Source organism: Ipomoea triloba, chromosome 1, assembly GCF_003576645.1.
Source record: "Ipomoea triloba cultivar NCNSP0323 chromosome 1, ASM357664v1".
Taxonomy (NCBI): Eukaryota; Viridiplantae; Streptophyta; class Magnoliopsida; order Solanales; family Convolvulaceae; genus Ipomoea; species Ipomoea triloba.
The window spans coordinates 33,629,789-33,648,736 of record NC_044916.1 but is presented as its reverse complement, the minus strand read 5'-3'; the positions used below and the strand labels follow the sequence as shown (position 1 = coordinate 33,648,736).

General features: G+C 32.9%; 3 protein-coding genes across 11 annotated transcripts; 1 reads left to right on the top strand and 2 right to left on the bottom strand.

The window, feature by feature from the left end:
• Window positions 1–52: 52 nt before the first annotated feature.
• On the bottom strand, window positions 53–3,087 carry LOC116015941 (ribosome maturation protein SBDS-like). Its single transcript, XM_031256110.1, has 6 exons — window positions 2,903–3,087; window positions 2,679–2,808; window positions 2,033–2,233; window positions 1,652–1,819; window positions 677–1,130; window positions 53–268 (listed from the first exon to the last, which is right to left on the bottom strand). The coding sequence occupies exons 1-5, from the start codon at window positions 3,034–3,036 to the stop codon at window positions 678–680; spliced, it is 1,086 nt and encodes a 361-aa protein (XP_031111970.1). The 5' UTR covers window positions 3,037–3,087; the 3' UTR covers window positions 53–268; window position 677.
• A 3,405-nt stretch (window positions 3,088–6,492) lies between these two features.
• LOC116012804 lies at window positions 6,493–8,569 on the bottom strand. Its single transcript, XM_031252477.1, has 6 exons — window positions 8,444–8,569; window positions 8,187–8,273; window positions 7,590–7,748; window positions 7,438–7,491; window positions 7,168–7,314; window positions 6,493–6,891 (listed from the first exon to the last, which is right to left on the bottom strand). The coding sequence occupies exons 1-6, from the start codon at window positions 8,567–8,569 to the stop codon at window positions 6,493–6,495; spliced, it is 972 nt and encodes a 323-aa protein (XP_031108337.1).
• Window positions 8,570–10,775: 2,206 nt separating this feature from the next.
• Window positions 10,776–18,948, top strand: LOC116030092 (ACT domain-containing protein ACR3). 9 transcript variants are annotated; one of them, XM_031272235.1, is made up of 10 exons: window positions 11,508–11,819; window positions 11,934–12,051; window positions 12,806–12,933; window positions 13,957–14,069; window positions 14,281–14,326; window positions 15,222–15,336; window positions 15,944–16,011; window positions 16,590–17,204; window positions 17,912–18,016; window positions 18,219–18,948. In XM_031272235.1, the coding sequence occupies exons 4-10, from the start codon at window positions 13,999–14,001 to the stop codon at window positions 18,546–18,548; spliced, it is 1,350 nt and encodes a 449-aa protein (XP_031128095.1). In that variant the 5' UTR covers window positions 11,508–11,819; window positions 11,934–12,051; window positions 12,806–12,933; window positions 13,957–13,998; the 3' UTR covers window positions 18,549–18,948. The 9 variants fall into 9 exon arrangements, with proteins under 9 accessions (XP_031128112.1, XP_031128130.1, XP_031128080.1 ...); XM_031272252.1 differs by lacking the exons at window positions 11,508–11,819; window positions 11,934–12,051 and adding an exon at window positions 10,776–10,892; XM_031272270.1 differs by lacking the exons at window positions 11,508–11,819; window positions 11,934–12,051 and adding an exon at window positions 10,790–10,921 and having other exon boundaries at window positions 17,912–18,007.

The window sequence follows — 18,948 nt, the reverse complement described above, 5'->3', positions numbered from 1 at the left end:
GGGGGGGGGGGGGGGGGGGGGGGGGGGGGGGGGGGGAGATCAACCAGTGAGCTATGATTATAATATGTACCCTCAAGAGGGCAATTCTATCAATCTTATAAAGACATGTTCATACAAGGACTAGGAACTCTCTTCAAATACATACATCCAGCCAAAATAATTCCTCTAAGAAAAGAATTTTGCTCACTCCAATCTTAAAATGTGAAGAAGCATAAGAAAACGTAAGGTTCCATCAACCACCATGCTGTGACATTTGACAATGTTCAACCTGCCAAAATCAACAAAGTGAGGTAAAATGATGTGAATGCAGGTGAGAAAAAGATGAGGGAATCACAGATTCACAGTATGATGAACAACAATTTAACAGTTAAAAAGGCATTCTAAAAGAATAGGAAAGACCTTAGAACATTCTAATGCATTCATCAGCAAAAAGAAGCTATTACCCCAGTTAAGTAGCCAACCATGGACCATATGCCAACAAAGCTATGAGTAGTATGCTAGTGAACATATTCTTGATTAAGAACTTCTGTATCTCGTAAATTTGATTATGATTGTAATTATGTACTTTCAGATTCAATTCATTCAAAAGCAAAAATTATTTCAAGGACATAGCCAGCCCACCAACATTACAAATCATATTAATGTAAGGTTAGCAACCCAGGTAACTTAGTCCCACCTCAAAAGGAGTATTCCTTCAGATCAGCCTTTGAGTCCCCAAGTTCCATGTCAGCCATACACTCTTCTGCAGTAAGAGGAGGAAGTTGCCTAGTTTTTCGCCTTAGATTATGTTTATGCCAATCACTCTTGAAGTGTTCTCTGAACTCCTTGGAATCTCCCACAACTGCATTGCATGTACTGCACTTGTTTAGTTTGACTTCTCCTTCTGAACTCCCACTTTTTGCTGGCCTGTTCTGCTTTATCTCTCCCCTGATATATTCATTTTCAGAAGAGATTGTATGCTTTTGCATTTTTTCCGTCAAACTTGATGATTCATCCTCATGATCATCATACTGATCGACAAAAGTATCGCCTTCTACATGCACATTAACTGCAAGAATTTCCAATCTTCCCTGCAAATTCCTTATCAAGGCATCACAATCCCGAAAAAGATTTGGTTCCATCTCACAAATCTGCATCAGAGTAAGAAGGAATGAAGGATGGTCAAATTCAGCATATTATCATCACCAAAAAAAAAAATCAGCATATTATAATAGCTGCAACAATTACAATCCATGATACTATACTCCACAAGCTGTGCCATTAAACAGAAACATGGACTGAAAGGCATAAAAGTGATGACTGCCTCAAGAGCTTGTTGCTCAAAGAGATCCAATAATGTCGGACAGCTTAAGCGTAACTTAGCCTACAAGTAGGCAGCAGAAGAATAGCAAGTTAGGGTATAGAGTGGTTTATTTTGTAACAAGGGAGCGGTAGAAATAGATTCTCTGCATAATTTAAGATGTAGAATACAAGTCCAAGATTAAGAAATGAGGAAGGACCAGTTGACACTTGACAGACAGACTAGTTCCTATGATTGCTTGCTAACAACAGCCAAGAGTTAAAAAGTTATAGCCTGCACCACTGAGACTTAATGCAAGCTTTATACTAAATGTAGTATAAGGGTTTGTTCAGAAATGGATCTGGGACTTACAATAGAAAGTTGGCTTCCAGCTTCATCTCTTGAAATCACACCAGCATTCCACTCCTTAAGCTTCTCCAGTATGGAAAAATTTTGTTCTCCTGGTATGGTTAAGCGTAACCTCATTGGGGCCCGTTTAATAGGATAGTGCTTTTGAAGCTCACGGATGACCTCCAATGCCTGTGGAACATAGAGCCAAAAATTTCTTCTTTAAGAAAGTTGGCTCCTAATTCTTAGTAAATATATAACTATAGCAATTAGAGAGATAGAGAGAGACAGTTTTCTACTTGATAAACTAATACCGCGAAAAATAAAGTTGTAAATCAATATAGTGGGGTAACCTGCCAAAGGAACCATGCAGAAGAAAAATGGGAAAGCCATATTTATTCAAACCTGTTTTTTAGAGCTACTATGTGGATCAACAGCAAAATGGATTTCATGCATTAGGCGTTCTATCATGCTTATGGTATATGGCCGCTGAGTTTCTGGGTTGACCGTCTTCTGCATGACTATTGTAGCAATATCCCTGAACTGACTTGAAAATTGTGACTCCCTCTCCTTCCCTGCAACTTGTAGCTCTCCTTTTTCCAAAATCTGAGAGAGAAAGGAAATGATCCTTCATTCAATAAATACCTTTAAAACACTCTCTTTCTTCATAACTCCATTCAAGACAAACAGGGGGATGGGGTGTTTAGGCAGGAAAAGAAAAACTGTTCCATCAGCACAACCGCACAAATCACTGAAAGAATCCTCTTTTAATGTAGAATAAAAAAACCAAATGAAATTATAAAATCATTTTGTCTTCAATAGTTGCGCAATGTTTTGCAGTCACACTTTTAAGCTACTTAAGCAATAATCCTTGAGTATGTATAGCTTTGCTATTTGCAGCTCAATAATGAATTAACGAGCTGTAAATAGCAAATCTATTCACACTTAAGGATTTTCACTTAACTAACTTCCACGAATCAGGTTATTAGCAGAAACTTCCAGGAATTTATTTAACACTGAACTTTCCAAAAAAAAAAAACTTCCTTCTAACCTCCAAACAAATTTTGGTCTGATCATCTGTCCCGAATGCCGCAAGCAAATCTTTTGACTTGGCGAGAACTCCCTTGGAGACATTGAAATACACAGTATGTGACTGTAAGACTTCGTCAATGTCCTTCTCCCTATTTGAATTTTTTGTAAAAAACATTATTCATGATTTTTAGTATGTGTATAGATAGATAGAGAGATAGACGGTGGAGAGGAATGAAAGCTTACACGCCGGAGCGCCAAGAGAGGACTTTGTTCTTGTAGCACGCAATCTCGAAACGATTTCCATGCTTTTTCAGACGAACGACGGCGACGTTCGTCAGCCGTTTTTGCCCTATCGGCTGCACCAGCGTCTTCGACATCTCTGCTCTGCTCTCTCTCTCTCTCTCTCTCAGTCGCCGATTGATCAATGCTTTGCCGTTGTTTTCCCTTCAATTATTTGTTCTTAGATTGGGCTAAATCTATACAAGGACTTTGGGCAATTAGGCTTTGTTGTTGGGCTTATAATATTTTGGGCCCAAATGGCATGGTTTAGTTCAGGCCATCATGAATGGTTATATCATGGACACATGTCTACATTGTAAGATGGATCCATCATAATTTGTATACTGAATATTCGCTATTCAAAGTATGTTGAATTGGGTCAGTGGAGTCATTACTGTTGGAAAATTGTCATTATGATATTGGGCAAATTATGCTATGGACTCGGGTCCACCTTACAAGGTAGACTTCGGTCTATATTCACAATTTTAGAACGCTATGTTACAATTTTAAAATTCTATATTCACAATTTCACAAAATTATATTACTTAATATTCACAATTTTTGAACTTTATATTCACAATTTTGTTATATAGATTCAAAAATTGTATTATACTGTTGAATATAGAGTTATGAAATTGTGAACATTGAGTTATGAAATTGTGAAAATTCCCATTGATGCTCGCATATGTTATGAGTATCAACAAAAGCTATGGCCAAACACTAACTCATGTTGGGCAAATCGGTGTTTAATCACAGTCAATTGTACGCGACTTTTTTTCGAGTCACCCATCCTGATGGCCTGAAGATGTTAGCGCTAGACGATGATGGACAAGTTTGTGTTAGTACTACCAATGTCTTCTACAAAAGAGGTTCTAAATAATGTGTAATTCGAATTGGTGATATTATGTTTTTTTTTCAAAAAGCAAATTTGCTCAAGTTATACAAATCCTAAACACTGATATATAAAATTCTCAAAGTTTCAGCACCAGATGCTTACATCTACACATTAGTTATTAATTCAACAATTATTTGGTCAAATTCATGCAAAGATAACATCATAAAACATAATCGATCCAAACCATATTTTCAATTGCACTATATAATATTTGATGTTATAATTTCTATAATCATATACCGATCTAAATATTCTTAAAATATTAGAACAAATCCATTCCGTGCATCGTACGGGTGCGAAGACTAATTACAATAATAGCTCAATTCGAAATTATATATTTATTATATCAAAATTAAGTTGTTACATGCATAGGTCAAATTTTATAGATTAAAATAATACATTTAAGGTGTTAGAGTTGTATATTTATTCATTTAAGTTGTTATTATGTAACTCATTCATAATTTTAGAAAATGTGATAATATTAAACAAGCTTATATATTTCCATAGTGTTTAATACAAAAAAATTAAGAAAATGATAAATGTATTTTGTGGAGTATTAACTTCTGCAACATAAACATGTTTTATTTGGTAAATAAAAATAATTAAATAAAAAAATGTGGCCTACATTTTTTATGGATCCACTCTTAAAATCAATAATTGAACCTTTAACATTAGTTATGGATGCGTGAATTTCCTGCACTCAATCACACTCTTAGGTTAAGAAAACTCTTCATAAGTAGAAGAATTGATTCAATAATTCCTTCTAGTAGAGTTTTCTTAATCGGTGAAGTTTTACCTCTAGAAGACGATACGCATCACGATAGGATTGAGAATTAGGAAATCATTAGGAGCACTATTATTTATTTATATTGTGTGTTGATGATCCACTGAAAGTTACAATTTTTGCTACCATATTCAATTCAATTATTGATTATGCAATTTAGTTGTTGAATAAGAATGATTTTTTTTTAAAATGTTAAAATATCATAGCTACTAAACGTTAAAGTAAAAATTTGTATGAGATCGTCTCACACTAAAAGAAAATATAATATTTTTTATGAAAAAAAGTAATACTTTTACATCAAAATGTAAAAGTATTACATTTGTCCTAAAAGTATTACGTTTTTTCTTAAAGTATAAGTAACAAACACTACTTTATTCCTAATTAGTATTATATCTGCTACTATAAGTATTAGATTTGCATATTGATCCAACCCGACTTGACCCGTCTCACAAATAAAAATTCATGAGACGGTTCCACACAAGTGTGACCCAACACTAAAGCTATAGTTACGTTTTAACTTGTAAGTGAAAGGAGAGATTGGGGGATTAATGACCTTAATGTTGCAAGGAATTGAATGGAGTCAATATTTGAGCAGTCACAACCCCAACTTTCTTGTGAAACTTTAAATTGTCTTTGAGGCTCAAATATTATTCCTTGTGGTGATTGTAACTTTATATTTATGTCCAGCATTCTTAGATTATAATAAGATCAATATTGTTAATCTTAATTTGCTTTCGTGTATTTGAGGTTGAAATAGATAAGGATCAAGTTACATGGATAAACAAAAAATTCCCTACCAGATGTGATAAATATATGCATGAATCGCATTTGATTAATATGTTTTTTTTTTTTTTGTTTTTTTTTTTAATGTTCTGTGGGTTGACACTTGACAGTAGCCAATAAATAAATAAATTATATATAAAATTTTGTTCTTTGTTACGTTATTTTATCCTAAAGATAGTGCATAGCTTGTTCAATAATAGCAAAGTTACGTAATGCACACACTTTAGTAATAATTGCAGATTTCTCATGATAAAAAAAAACAGCCACTTTTGCATGCCACGCATGAAACATAATAATAACAATAATAATAATAATAATAATAATAATAATTATTATTATTATTATTATTAAACGGCATAGTTGTGGCTCTCCTAAGTGAGAGGTCACAGGTTCAATCTCCAATGGGGCATTGACTTTTTGTCCTTCAGTAGATTGAGAAAGTATGTATGAACAGATACTACATTGTAAGAGAGTCAGTAGTACTCAAAATAATAATAATAATAATAATAATAATAATAATAATAATAATTATTATTATTATTATTATTATTATTATTATAAATGCATCCAAATTAACAATAAATAAATGAGTTTAACCAATAGTTGTTATACAATAGACCAGAGTCCACATTGCAAGGTGGACCCTAATCCTAAATTGTGTATTTTTAATATTGGAACTGTAAATTTCTAGAATATAAATTGTATTTTTAAAATAAAAATTTAGGGATTTGTGAATACAATACGGTCATCACAAATTTTGAATTTTTAAAATGTAAATTATAAACATGTAGTATTTAAATTCTGTATCTTTAAACCCAAATCCACCTTGCAAGGTAGTCCCAAATGTAGATCCGGGTCCACAAAATAATTTGCCCTTAACCAATATATAAATTTGTTTTATTGTAAAGAGATTTAAAATTAAAGCAGACGACTTGAGAAGTGTGGGATGGGGCGAGTATAGAAACAAATGTGAGAGAGTATTCACTTACAAACCTCTTATTGAACACTTACAATCTCTTATAGTCTTGTATATTATTATTGACAGGTAGGAACTAACTACCACTTATTTATATATAATAAAGGCAGGGTACATTACAAGCTGTCGTCGAAACATTCTGCACCATCTTTGCCACCCTTACCTCCATACATAAAGTTGTATCCATACCAATCATCATTAAAATTATATCCTTCATTGGTTGCATAATAACATCTAGATGTTTGAACCTGAACCATAGAATCGTCAAGAACAGCATCTCCATATATAGTATCAGTATAACTCAATTGACGCATATAAGCCGTTCTATCATACTTTCCTTTTCTAAATCTACCACCACTTCCCATCTGAGGACTTACATCTTGAATTTCTGGTTGATAACACTCCCCTCCAAATCGCAATTGACTAGCACTTTCACCCATTTTTGAAAATATGGAGCTTGTCCACGTACCAAGTTGTTGGCCATTGTAATTGAACTCCCAATCTCCGGTAGAACGCTAGCACAAAATTAAATTATATTTAAAATTTTATTTTACACACAAACGATCATGTGACCTTCTCTCAAGGATAGCCACAAAGATTATGAGTATTCTTTATACTTATATATAAAAATAGAGTTATGTTAATTAGTGTAAACAAGTGTGCAGTCAAAATAATAATAACTCAAAATTTAGTAAATTTTAATTTACTGCCCCTTAAGCACTTAGAACTTTTCATAAACATAAATAAAAAGCTAATTTGCAACAAATTCATTCACGCAATATAATGCATACCTTAACTACTTGGAGAGTCACGTCAAATTGTTCTCCACGCAATACAGACATATTGGGAAAAGCATAATCAAGTGACACAACGTTAGATGTCATCACAAATCCTGGACAATGATTGATATAACATCCAGTTTTTCCATAGTTGTCACTCTGTACATACGTTATTGATTTAAATTAGTTAATTATTTTAAAAGTAAAAAGTCTTTTTGATAATTGTAAAAAAAAAAAAAAAAAAAAAAAGAAAAAAAAAAAAGCAAGTAAAAAAATACTAACTGTCCATCTACTAAATAGTCGAGTGCGCGAATCACCATATAATGCAGGGTGTACCTAAAAATAAACATATCAGAGTTACATAAACAATTGGACAAAAATGTTAACTATTTCATATTGAGTTCAAAAGCATGCATAAATTTTGAGTAACTTACAATCCATCCAACTCTTATTTGATTATCTCCATCCTCCACATACAAAGAAGCCGAACTATATTGATTTTCCCCTCGTAGTGTTGGATTCCATATAGTCATTGTAGCTTTAGCACCAGTAAATCTTTCAGAAGGAGCATTCCCAATTAAAAGTCCCGCAAACTGAACAATAATAAATATTTTTAATATAATGTCAAAATCAATATTATATTAAAATTTCATACTTTACTAAAATTTTCAAAGTGTGCCTTACATCACGCAGACTTGTAGCAGCATATGAATGATTTCCCAACTTATTGTATTGGGCTCTTTGCTCATTTCGAACAATTTGTAATTGTTGTTTAGACATTTTACGAATAGGGACACTTCCAATAGGACATCCTTTCTTATTCAATCATAAGTCTTTTGGATTGAAACTATTATTTTTCTGAGCTGTTGAACTTTGTTCCTCTGATGCAAGTTTAGCCTTTTGCCTCTCTAATTCCTTAGCAATTATCACCTGTGTATGTAATATTTTAGTAAAATTTCTTTTTGCCAAAAAGCAAAACAAAAATTTATATATAACAAATAAGATTGAAATTAAACATGCATCTATCATACCTTAATTCTTTCTGTTGCCATTGTTGGATGGTTCATACCAGGTTGTTTATATATGTTCACACAATTATAAATATCACCATGAATGGTCTGTCATGTTTATAAATATAAATATGTCAAGTTGTAAATATAAGCAAATAACACTTATTTACAAATACTAGTTATTATGCAACTAGAAAGAGTGTAATAGAAAAAAAAAAGGGCATATATAACAATAATATTTAAATTTTAAAAATTATTTTAGACATGCTTAAAAATACCTTTAGACGAGTAATAATTGAACTGCTCTTGTATCCTTTCGATTTTCCCCAACTACCAACATTGTTGCCATAGCTAAAGTTGATAACAAAAGCCAAAAGAGCAAAAAGAATTATAATTACTCTCATAGTCATGAAGTCAACTCCACTGTACTGATGATTTCATAGACTAGTGATCATATTTATACATTAGAATTAGCATAAAATAGGAAACAAATGAAAAAAGAAACAAAATATCTCATAAATTAATTTATAATAAATGAATATTGATGCAAATCGATATAAATGGATATGGATATGATCCTTACATGCATTTAATATATATATATATATATATATATATATATATATATACCAAAATTATCCATAATTGCCTAAAAAGAAAGGATAAAGGTGAATTGACGACTCACAATTAGTTGAGAAAATTAATGTATCAAGAAAAAGATTATATATATTAAAATTAACAAAAGGTAGTGTAAACAAAAGTATATGTATACATATCGTGTCAGGCAATTCGTAGAGTAAAAGTACTAATGAAACAAAATTTAGTAGTTAATTTTTTATTGCCTCTTAATCAGAACATTTCATAAACTTAAATAAAATGATAATTAAGATGAGGCAACGTAACCAGTTAAATTGGTCAAATTATTAACTTTATAATCACGTAAGGCCAACTTGGACTTTTAATTTGTCACTCTGTAAGTTTTATACATTGTTGATTAATTACATGAGTTAATGTTGAAAAAGCAAAAGTCCTTTTATAACTGTACAAACAAGTAATTTAGTGAAAAGGATCTTAACTGTCCATCTTCTGAATAATAGAATGCGCAAATCACTATATAATGATAAGTATACTTAAAAAATGAATAAATTAAATATAAAAAGTACGCAACTAATTAGATACACGAATTCCAGTTCACTAATATAAGATATGATATGAATTCCTTTGCTTTCAAAAATTAGATACACAAATTCAAAAGCATAAAAGAGTAACTTAAGATCCACCCAACTAAATTGTATAGCATTTGATTATCTCCATTTTTCATGTACAAAAAGACTGAACATTGTAAGTGTAGAGATTTTTAAGTATTAGCGCAAGTCCCTCTCTTTAAGAGGTTGACAAATTTTACCTTCACAATTTGAGCTGCCAGGTGGGCTTGGGAGTTCTTATTTAATAAGTTAGACTGTTAGGAGTAAAATAGGAAAATGGAACCAAAAAAAGAAACAAATATTTTGTGAATAAATTCACAATTAATTGATATCAATATAAATGAAAAACAAGTATATAGAGACATCTAGGTTAATTCAGATACATTTCGTGATTTATCTTATCTAGGTTCGAATATAAGAGCAATATTATATAATTTTTTTTAAAGAATTAATTAATTTTGTACGAAGAATATAATAATTGTAGCTGGGAAATAAATAGTGTCATCATCATATGAATGTTATTGTTTGTTGAAAAAGTGGTGACAAGAAGAAGAAGAAAAAGCATAAGAAATATGCCAAGTTTGTGAGTAAATAAGCAAGCTAAGGTCATATGATATGATCCTGATTCATTGTTCTCCTTTAATTCCTCCTTCATAAAAGGGATTCTTGTGGGAACTATATATCAAAATGTAAGTTGGAATGTGATTCCATTTCTCTTGGTTCTTAAAAATATGCAAAGTTGGATTTGATGGCACTTCATTTTTTTTCCCTATATTTTTACTGCCTACCTAAACTATATATAATTATTTCTTTAATTTAATGCCAATAATGATTTCAAGTGGATTGTGTCGATCTACATGGGCAGGCATTAATGGGGTGATGCCGTCCCAATCCACATTAGAATGATCGTATTGTGCTGGCTTAGTTGGACAAATTATACATGGATCAGGATCTACATTGATTGTAAACTTTGGCCTAAAAATATCTTTCAGATTCTGCATCTATAGTTGACATATTTTGTACATGTAGTTTATAGTTTTTGTACTTGTAGATATCATATTATGTGCTAGCAATTATCAAAACTGCTATAATTTAGCGACGAAAAATGCAATTTTTCCTTAAACTGTTGTACTTTATTTAAAAGGTAGTTAAGAAAATTGAGATTGAGTTGTAAAGCTATTATTGATGAAGTTAAGTTATATGGTATGGAAAATTAATTTTGTCCAATATTGTATTTTATTCTATAGTGGTATAATAAGAAAGTATATGTTTAGTGCGTAGCATAGAGCGCAACTTTATTAAAGCTGCGCTCCTAGTCACCAACAAGTCATATATTTTTTATTATATATAATTTGGTTGATTCTCAACCGCTTCTTTCTATATGTATAATGTATGTATGCTTACGCAGCATATATGCAGTAGAAGGCAAACTCCCTAAGCTAGCTAGCTCAGTCTTAGTGGGAATTGAATTGAAGGAGGGATACTCATCACCATTCCACTATACATTCGCACGATCGATCAAGTTAAGCATTATATTTAATTTGCTAGTGAGTGAGTGCTCTTCCATTCCTACATAGTCCTCAATTCTCCCTCACTTAGCTTCTTTTTCCATATATACATATCTCTCTCTTGTATCTTCTATCTCTCGTCTACTTTAGTTTCTTCATTTCGCGCTTTAATTTGGTCCTAGGTCAGTAACTCCTTTATTTTCTCTTCAATTCTCTTGTTAATTAAAAAATATATAAATGCGGGTGTTTTTTTTATGAGTGCCTAATTCATTATATCTCTTCGATTTGCTACTCCACTGAGACTCGAACCCACCACTTCCCACATAAAGAGAAAGGTTTGATGCCACTGGACCACAAGTTCCTTGGCAATTTTCCAGCTTTTTATTTGGATTGCATGTTTGTTTTTAATTTGAATCATATCATTGATCACGCCAGCAAGCCAGCCAGCTACACATACAGTACAGTGACTTCATGATCTTAATTATGTTTCTGTTTTCTCTTATTAAAATATAATAAAATTTCATGCTCGCTCTTAATTGTTTTCCTGTTTTTGTATTCTTTAGAATAGCAAATTCCATGCTTAAAGCGATGATGATCTTTATTCTTTACTAAAATTGTCGCTTCTTTAGGGTAGAACAGTTGGTTGTCGCTCGCGGAGGGTGGGGTACGGTGGTCTTTAATTTATTTTTATGTGTTTAATTTGCCATTGGATCAAAGCTAGCTAGCTGCTAACTTTCTTGCCGATCGAATCCGAACCATCAATTTTTGTGGTCAAACAAGCTAAGTGTGATTGAGATGATATGATATACTGGGAATTTTGGCTGTCCTTTAAAGTAGTGTGGGAATCAAATCTTTATGTCAACTCCTTCAGTATTTAAAATCCATTCCAAATTCTAGAGCATCTGAGCATCTCTGCACTAGCAAGGGACAAAACTATTTCGGTAAGAATTAATATTTTTTTTTTTAAACAAGGGATGGTAAGAATTACATGAATATATGCTGCATAGTTATACTATTGAAAGTTATGGCCCTACATCAACTTTAATTTGCGGCAGAAGTTGAGGTCCTGCGACAGCACCTTTCAATTGAGTCAACATCCCATTTATTATAGAGTAGGTAGCATCGTATCAATCTTATGGACCACTTTAGCTGCTGCCTGCTATTATATCCTAGGTAATCACTAAGATTTAAATACTATACCATAGTCTTGGTTTTATTTATGAAGAAATCATAACAGCGCAGCTTAGTTATTTCTGTCTTGCTTGTATGTATATAGAGCCCCGAAATCTTTAACCTCCTTCAGTACTAGTAATGATGTGGAGTAGTAGTAATGATGTGGAGTCTACCAAAGCATTGTTAATGGTTTCCTTAATTATTATTGATGTAAATGCATTAATCTCAAATTTGTAGTACTAATCTTAAAGAAATACTATAACATGATTTGTCTTTCTAAATAAAACAATAAGTAAACATCAAGAATTAGAGAGTTAGGAAATCATTATATTGTGAGCAGCTAGTAGTATTTTGTTTTTTGTTTATATTTTTTTAGATTTACTCTTTGTGTTAATGATTTCACTGAAACTTTTAATTTTTGCTACCATATTCAGTTATTGAATCTGCTATTTAGTTGCTGAGTAGGAGTAATTTATTATTCTTTTGTTTTGAAACAAACAAGCAAGTTAAATGGGCGTGGTAACAAAAATTTATATTTTGTTTTGAGGCTGGTGGTGCAAAGCCATATATAGGATCATCCATTGAGGCCAATTTTGTATTTTGCCATTGGCGAATAAAACTTGTTAGTGGTTCTAGATAAGCATCACATTAAGTTTTGATTCCTTGTTCATGTTGGTCAAACACGATATCCTTTGTGAATATCTACAGAAACATGTTCATCATACTGACAATTGTTTCCATCTCTTACTTCCAGGCCTTTGCATCTCCTGCAATGTGAAAATTTTGTTGGCAGAACTATGAGCAGATTTCATATGAACTTTGAGGGTGGAGAATGCATGAGTTAAAAGGACAGAAGCTACTATTCCAACTTGTCTTGTCAAGGTAGTACAATTTTCCATGATTACACTTCAATTATTGTAATTTGTTTGGATGTCTCCCTCCCTTTATATGATGAAATCAAATTACTTACTTGATATTGTTGCATCTCAATATGCATTGGCACATCTTTAGTTCCATCTGTCCACCCACAAGCCAATCCTATTTTTTGGATAGCTCTGTTTTTTTTTTTTTTTTTTAAAAATGAAATCCATGAATACATGTAGGGCATGAGTCATGTACAAGGGTGAGGTGAATGTCTTTCTTATTCTCACAGATTCATGCGAATGCATGTTCAGAGCATTGGTTAACATTTTTTATTTGCAATGCCAATTCTAGAAAATATTGCTGATTTGCATCCTTTTATATGATGAAACTATGAGCTAATTTAAACTTTCATGAAGTTATCGTGTAATTGTAATGTATTGCCACATTCTAAAACTATGTGAGAATGAAAGATCAAGTTGAGTACACTTTTCCACATGTCCTCCTTATCCAGTGTAGAAACATGTAGTCAACTAAATGAAGAAAAGATGTATGGATGATTACGTAGTCTATGGAATTTGTAACTCTATTCAAAACATGGTGCAACTTTATTGAATTTCCTCCAGCTCATTAGTATGTCTTACTGTACATCTATATTTTTTATTGTTATTTGAATTCCAACTAGACAGTGTTAGCAATATTATGCCTCGCAAGATTGTTTCTCATCTTATCCTCTTAAATAATCAAATTATATGATTTTTTGGGTGGCAAATGTATTTGTTCTTCCATCTTTAAATCTATTCTGCATCAGAACTATAATCTTTGAAGAGTTTACATGCAGTTCAGGGCATATTTATCCTTTGTCTAGTAGTCACAATTCTCCTGGCAATGATTTGCTATTTACAATTGTATACCTTTACTCTCCTTTCCCTGATTGCTAATATGGTTGGAGTGCCGCTAAAATTGCTATTCATGTTACTGATAATTAATGGTACATCAGCTCCTATAGACTATGTAGTAATATTGGCTCAAATGTTTGGGCAGGGAAGGGGAGAAGTAACTTCCATACTATAGACTGTTCTTGATATGGCAAGGGCCTGTTGGCCATATTTTGATCCTGAATATGAGACTCTAAGCATCAGAATAAATCCTCCAAGGTTCTATTCTATATCTTACTACATCTTTGAACAATTCTTTTTGTATGATTTCCATGGCTAAAATTTAAAATATTTTGTGCCCTTCTGTTTAGATTTCATCATTCATTTTGTGTGTTCCTGAATGTAACCATTAATTTTGACGATATCAGTTTTTTTTTTTTCCTTTTTCTTTTTCCCCATATTTTTAATTGTGTATTGGTTTATCTATTAGGGTGTCTGTTGACAACATCAGCTGCAAGGATTGTACCATAGTGAAGGTACTTTGCAAACCTTTTTAAAAAGTTGTGCATATGATAGCCATTCTCCCTATCTGTTGTATGTGAAAGTTAAGGAGTGAGATAATGCTCATTCTCTGAAATTTGGAGGTTATCAGATTTTACTGAGAACAATATTGTTCATCTTAGCTTGCTTTTGTGTTCTTGAAGTTGATAAAGATAATGCATAGCTTGTTTAGGGATAACAAAACTTATCAGACGTGAATGCTTATCTCATAAATAAGATTATAAATTGATATTTGAGCTGTGAGCTTTTTTGAATGTTAACCAATCAAGACTTTGAGCCAATATTTTAGATGTTGTGCATTATGGAGAGTGGTCCTAAATCCTAAATTTTCTCTTCCTTCTCAAATTCTAATCCTTTATGTTTTTGCTATTTTATGTAAGGCCTTGATTGGTAAGTTGGAATTGTGAGAAGTCAATTAATTACCTGACAAACTGGCCAAAATGGAAATAGAAATAATGGCTGTATTACTCACATATGCTTGCTTTTCTTTTCTTGTCAGAGAACTAGTAAAAGTGAAATCCAATCCCAAATATGAATTTTGTACAAGTTTTTATAAAAATTTTGTAGCATAGGTATATAAGGATCAACTTTCCGAGCATTCAAGGTATTCTTTTATTTGAAATTGTGAATTTTCATTTATTCTTTTGTTAGTTGTCCTCTTTCGGGTTTCTTTTTTAATATGGGACAGACCAAAAAAAGCTAGCTCGGCCTGGAACTGTGTAGATATTAATATGCACACACAGATGTGCTCATATATATAATGTTCTACCAAATGCTTTTCATAAAGTGTGATGCATCAGAAACACCTTTCTTTCCCTAGCTTTCTCTTTCCTAATATGACCAGTTGAACATTTTCATTGCAACACCTAGGTCGACAGTGTCAACAAACCAGGAATACTTCTGGAGGTTGTGCAAGTCCTCTCTGACCTTGATCTCATTATCACTAAAGCTTATGTATCCTCTGACGGCGGGTGGTTCATGGATGGTAAGTCTACCTTTTCTTATAATATTTCTAGTATTTTTGGACATAATCACATCCCATTCCATATTTCTAAGCTCTTATTTGGGTCCGTTTGAAACTTGTTTTAGTTGTATGTTCCAGAGAACTACTGGAGACTGCATGGATCATGTTGTACACTATTTCAATTCAAGCTTGGACTGCTAGCTCAAAATAAATAGCCAAATCAAATTTCAGAGACAACGATGGTTACTGATTTACACAGATGTGTATGCTTTAAAACTTACATCTGTGGGGAGTGAAAAAAAAAAATTTAAAATAAAAGGCAGGGGGTTGCAGAGGGGAGATGGGGAAACAAAACAAAATAGCTTGGTATAGGTTTAGGAGAAAGGCAAAAAATTTGCAACTACGTTTCAACTTTTTCTAATTTTTTTGGGTGTGGATTCCCTAAATAATTTTGTGAGCCTAGGTATAAAGGTCATTTGCACAAGTATTCTAGAAGCTCTTTTAGGGCACCTCATATATATTTCATCCCTTTCTCCACCTTCTATGATCTCCATCTATAAGTTTATATAACAAACATGCAACGAACACAAGAAATAATATTTAACAATTTCAATTGTTTTCTTAACAGTTTTTCACGTTACCGACCAACATGGCAATAAAGTTACAGATGGAAACACTATTGGTTATATAGAAAAGGTAAGGTACTCATTTTCTTCTATGGTTTCAGTATGAAGCTCAAAAATTCAAACATATATGTTTGATTTAGCTGGAAGGTGATGATGCTTTAATTCTAGCATCAAGGGATTTCCATTTTGCTTATATTGAGGTATTGTTACATGAGAGGTTATTTGGACAGAACTACAAATAAGTAATATATATATATATAATAGGTGAAAAAGTATTAGTTGCACAAAGACTTATTTGACACACTGAAAATTATAAAGAAAGATTTGATAATATGGCTGTTATTCACATCTGACATGCTATGCTGACGTAGAATGAGCAACTACTTTGTTGTTTCGTATGGAGTATTTCTCTATAGATTAATCATATTTCAGTAATTTTTCTGATAATTTATCAAATATGGGGCAAGAGTCGATGATTGTGTATATATTCTGTGAACAATTGGTATGGTCTAAGATCCTCAAGAGGGTTGTATACTTGTAGTGCATATAAGTTCCATATGGGAGGTTGAAATCATGTGGTTATTTGAGCACTTTAGGCTTTGGCATGACTTAGTATACTAAGGTTTCCTTGTTATTTTTATACAATAGGCTCTTGGACCAAAGGGTTACACATCAGATGTGTTGAAGACTTGTCCAGGGAAAAACGTGGGAGTTAACTCTCTAGGTGACTACACTGCTATTGAGCTTATAGGCAGGGACCGCCCAGGTCTTCTGTCTGAAATTTCTGCTGTCCTTGCCAATCTCCATTTCAATGTTGTTGCTGCTGAGGTCTGGACTCATAATCAGCGCATAGCATGTGTTCTTTATGTGAATGACAAAGTTACATGCAACGCTGTTGATGATCCGTCAAGATTGTGTGTCATTGAGGAGCAGCTCAAAAACATTCTTCGAGCATGCGAGGATGATAATAATGTAGCACACACAAGTGTCTCCATGGGCAGCACCCACATTGATCGGCGGCTGCATCAAATGTTCTTTGCTGACAGGGATTATGAAGGCAGTTGCCTGGACATGGAGGCAGATTGCCCTTCACTCAAACCAAACGTCTCAATTGATCACTGTGTAGAGAAGGGGTACTCCGTAGTCAGTGTCAAGTGCAAGGACAGGCCAAAGCTTATGTTTGACATAGTGTGCACCCTAACAGACATGCAGTATGTTGTTTTCCATGCAGCTATCTCATCAGATGGTCCTTCTGCATCACAGGTATTCACTAAGTTAATTTATTATCTATGATCTAGGATGTATTTAGAGGACATTAATGAAGGAGAAAGTTCCATTTTTCTTAAAAAGTATAAGCCTTAAGGACATTAATTCTGCCCCACAAGAATAATTAACAAAAGAAATATTGTGTAGGAATGACTAAATATGCAAATTTTAGAATATGGGGTTGGAATTACTTTGTAGGTAAGAGGTTTTCCAATATTCTTAGTATAGCTGGAAAATGATTCATACTTGTTTAGTTTTGGATATTCTTGTGATTTAAAAAAAAAAAGAGTAAAATGTCACAAAATATTGAGCTTCTTTTGATCTGTAATGGGGTTTACATACACCTATAAGCTTAAAAGTGAGGTTTTGCAGAAAACTATTTATGCTCTTTTAAATCAAATGAGCAGCTTAAATTATAAATCAGTTTATGCATGTTTTATGGGAAGTAAATGGGATAGTTAATTTAGTTATAATTGCATTTCCTTTCTGGTCTATCATCATAATTACCATCCTTCCCAAATACACACACAAACAGACAAATTCTTGCATACATATAGAATGGTGTGCATCACTTTGTTAAACTGGGTCTTAAATTACAAGTGAGATATTTAATGTGGCTCTACCTGAGATTCAGTTTCAAACGATTCCTCAAATGTCCTTGAGTCTTGATTCTAATGATTGAACTTAAGATTTTGGGCTCGTAGGAATACTATATACGCCATATGGATGGATGCACTTTGGATACTGAAGGGGAAAAGGATAGAGTCATCAAGTGCCTTGAAGCTGCTATTCAAAGAAGAGTAAGTGAGGTGAGGGAGACTAATTATTTGCAACAGTTTGCATTATTTCCATACATGCCCTTAGCTTTATCATTTTTATTTTTATTTTTATTTTTATATATGATGGAGGTGAGGGAGCGTACCTTGTGTAAAGTACGTACGTATGTATATAAATCCTTCCCATTTTGGGTAGAGTTGATTCAACTGGATGGGTTGAATTTGATGGATGCAGGGCCTAAGACTAGAACTATGTGCAAAGGACAGAGTAGGACTGCTATCTGATGTAACAAGAGTTCTGAGAGAAAATGGGCTGTTAGTTACAAGAGCGGGGGTGTCAACTGTTGGGGAGCAAGGAGTGAATGTGTTCTACGTAAGAGATTCATCTGGAAATCCGGTGGACACGAAAATAATTGAAGGGCTGCGCAAAGAAATCGGGCAAAGGATGATGCTTAATGTGAAGAAAGTGGCAGCATGTGCATGTGCAAAGGTACCACCTGAGACTGCTGGTTGGTCTAAGACTAGCTTCTTCTTTGGGAGCTTACTGGGAAAATTCCGGGCCTAAAAGTAATTAGTTTGTCAATAAATGGATTAATCTTGACTATAATATATAGCCTAGTCTAATAATAATAATAAAAAAGTGTCAGCTAAGTGAAGTAAAAAAATTGATTGTTAGTTGATGAAAATTGTTGACTTGTTGTTCTTTAAAGCTAGCTTTTGAATGTTGGACTAGTTATGCCCCAATGGAAGTGATCAGGTCATTCTTAGTCCATATATTTTATACCACTACTACTACTACAAATATACTTTTGATTAGAATCTGGTGTTCAACTGCAACAAATAAGCTAGTCGTCTCCACTCTCCAGTACTGCAGCAGTGAAGGGAATGTAATTGGTAATTAACCATGGTCATGCATGTAGTACATTATTTCTATGCATAAGTTATATTGTATTATTTTTATTTTA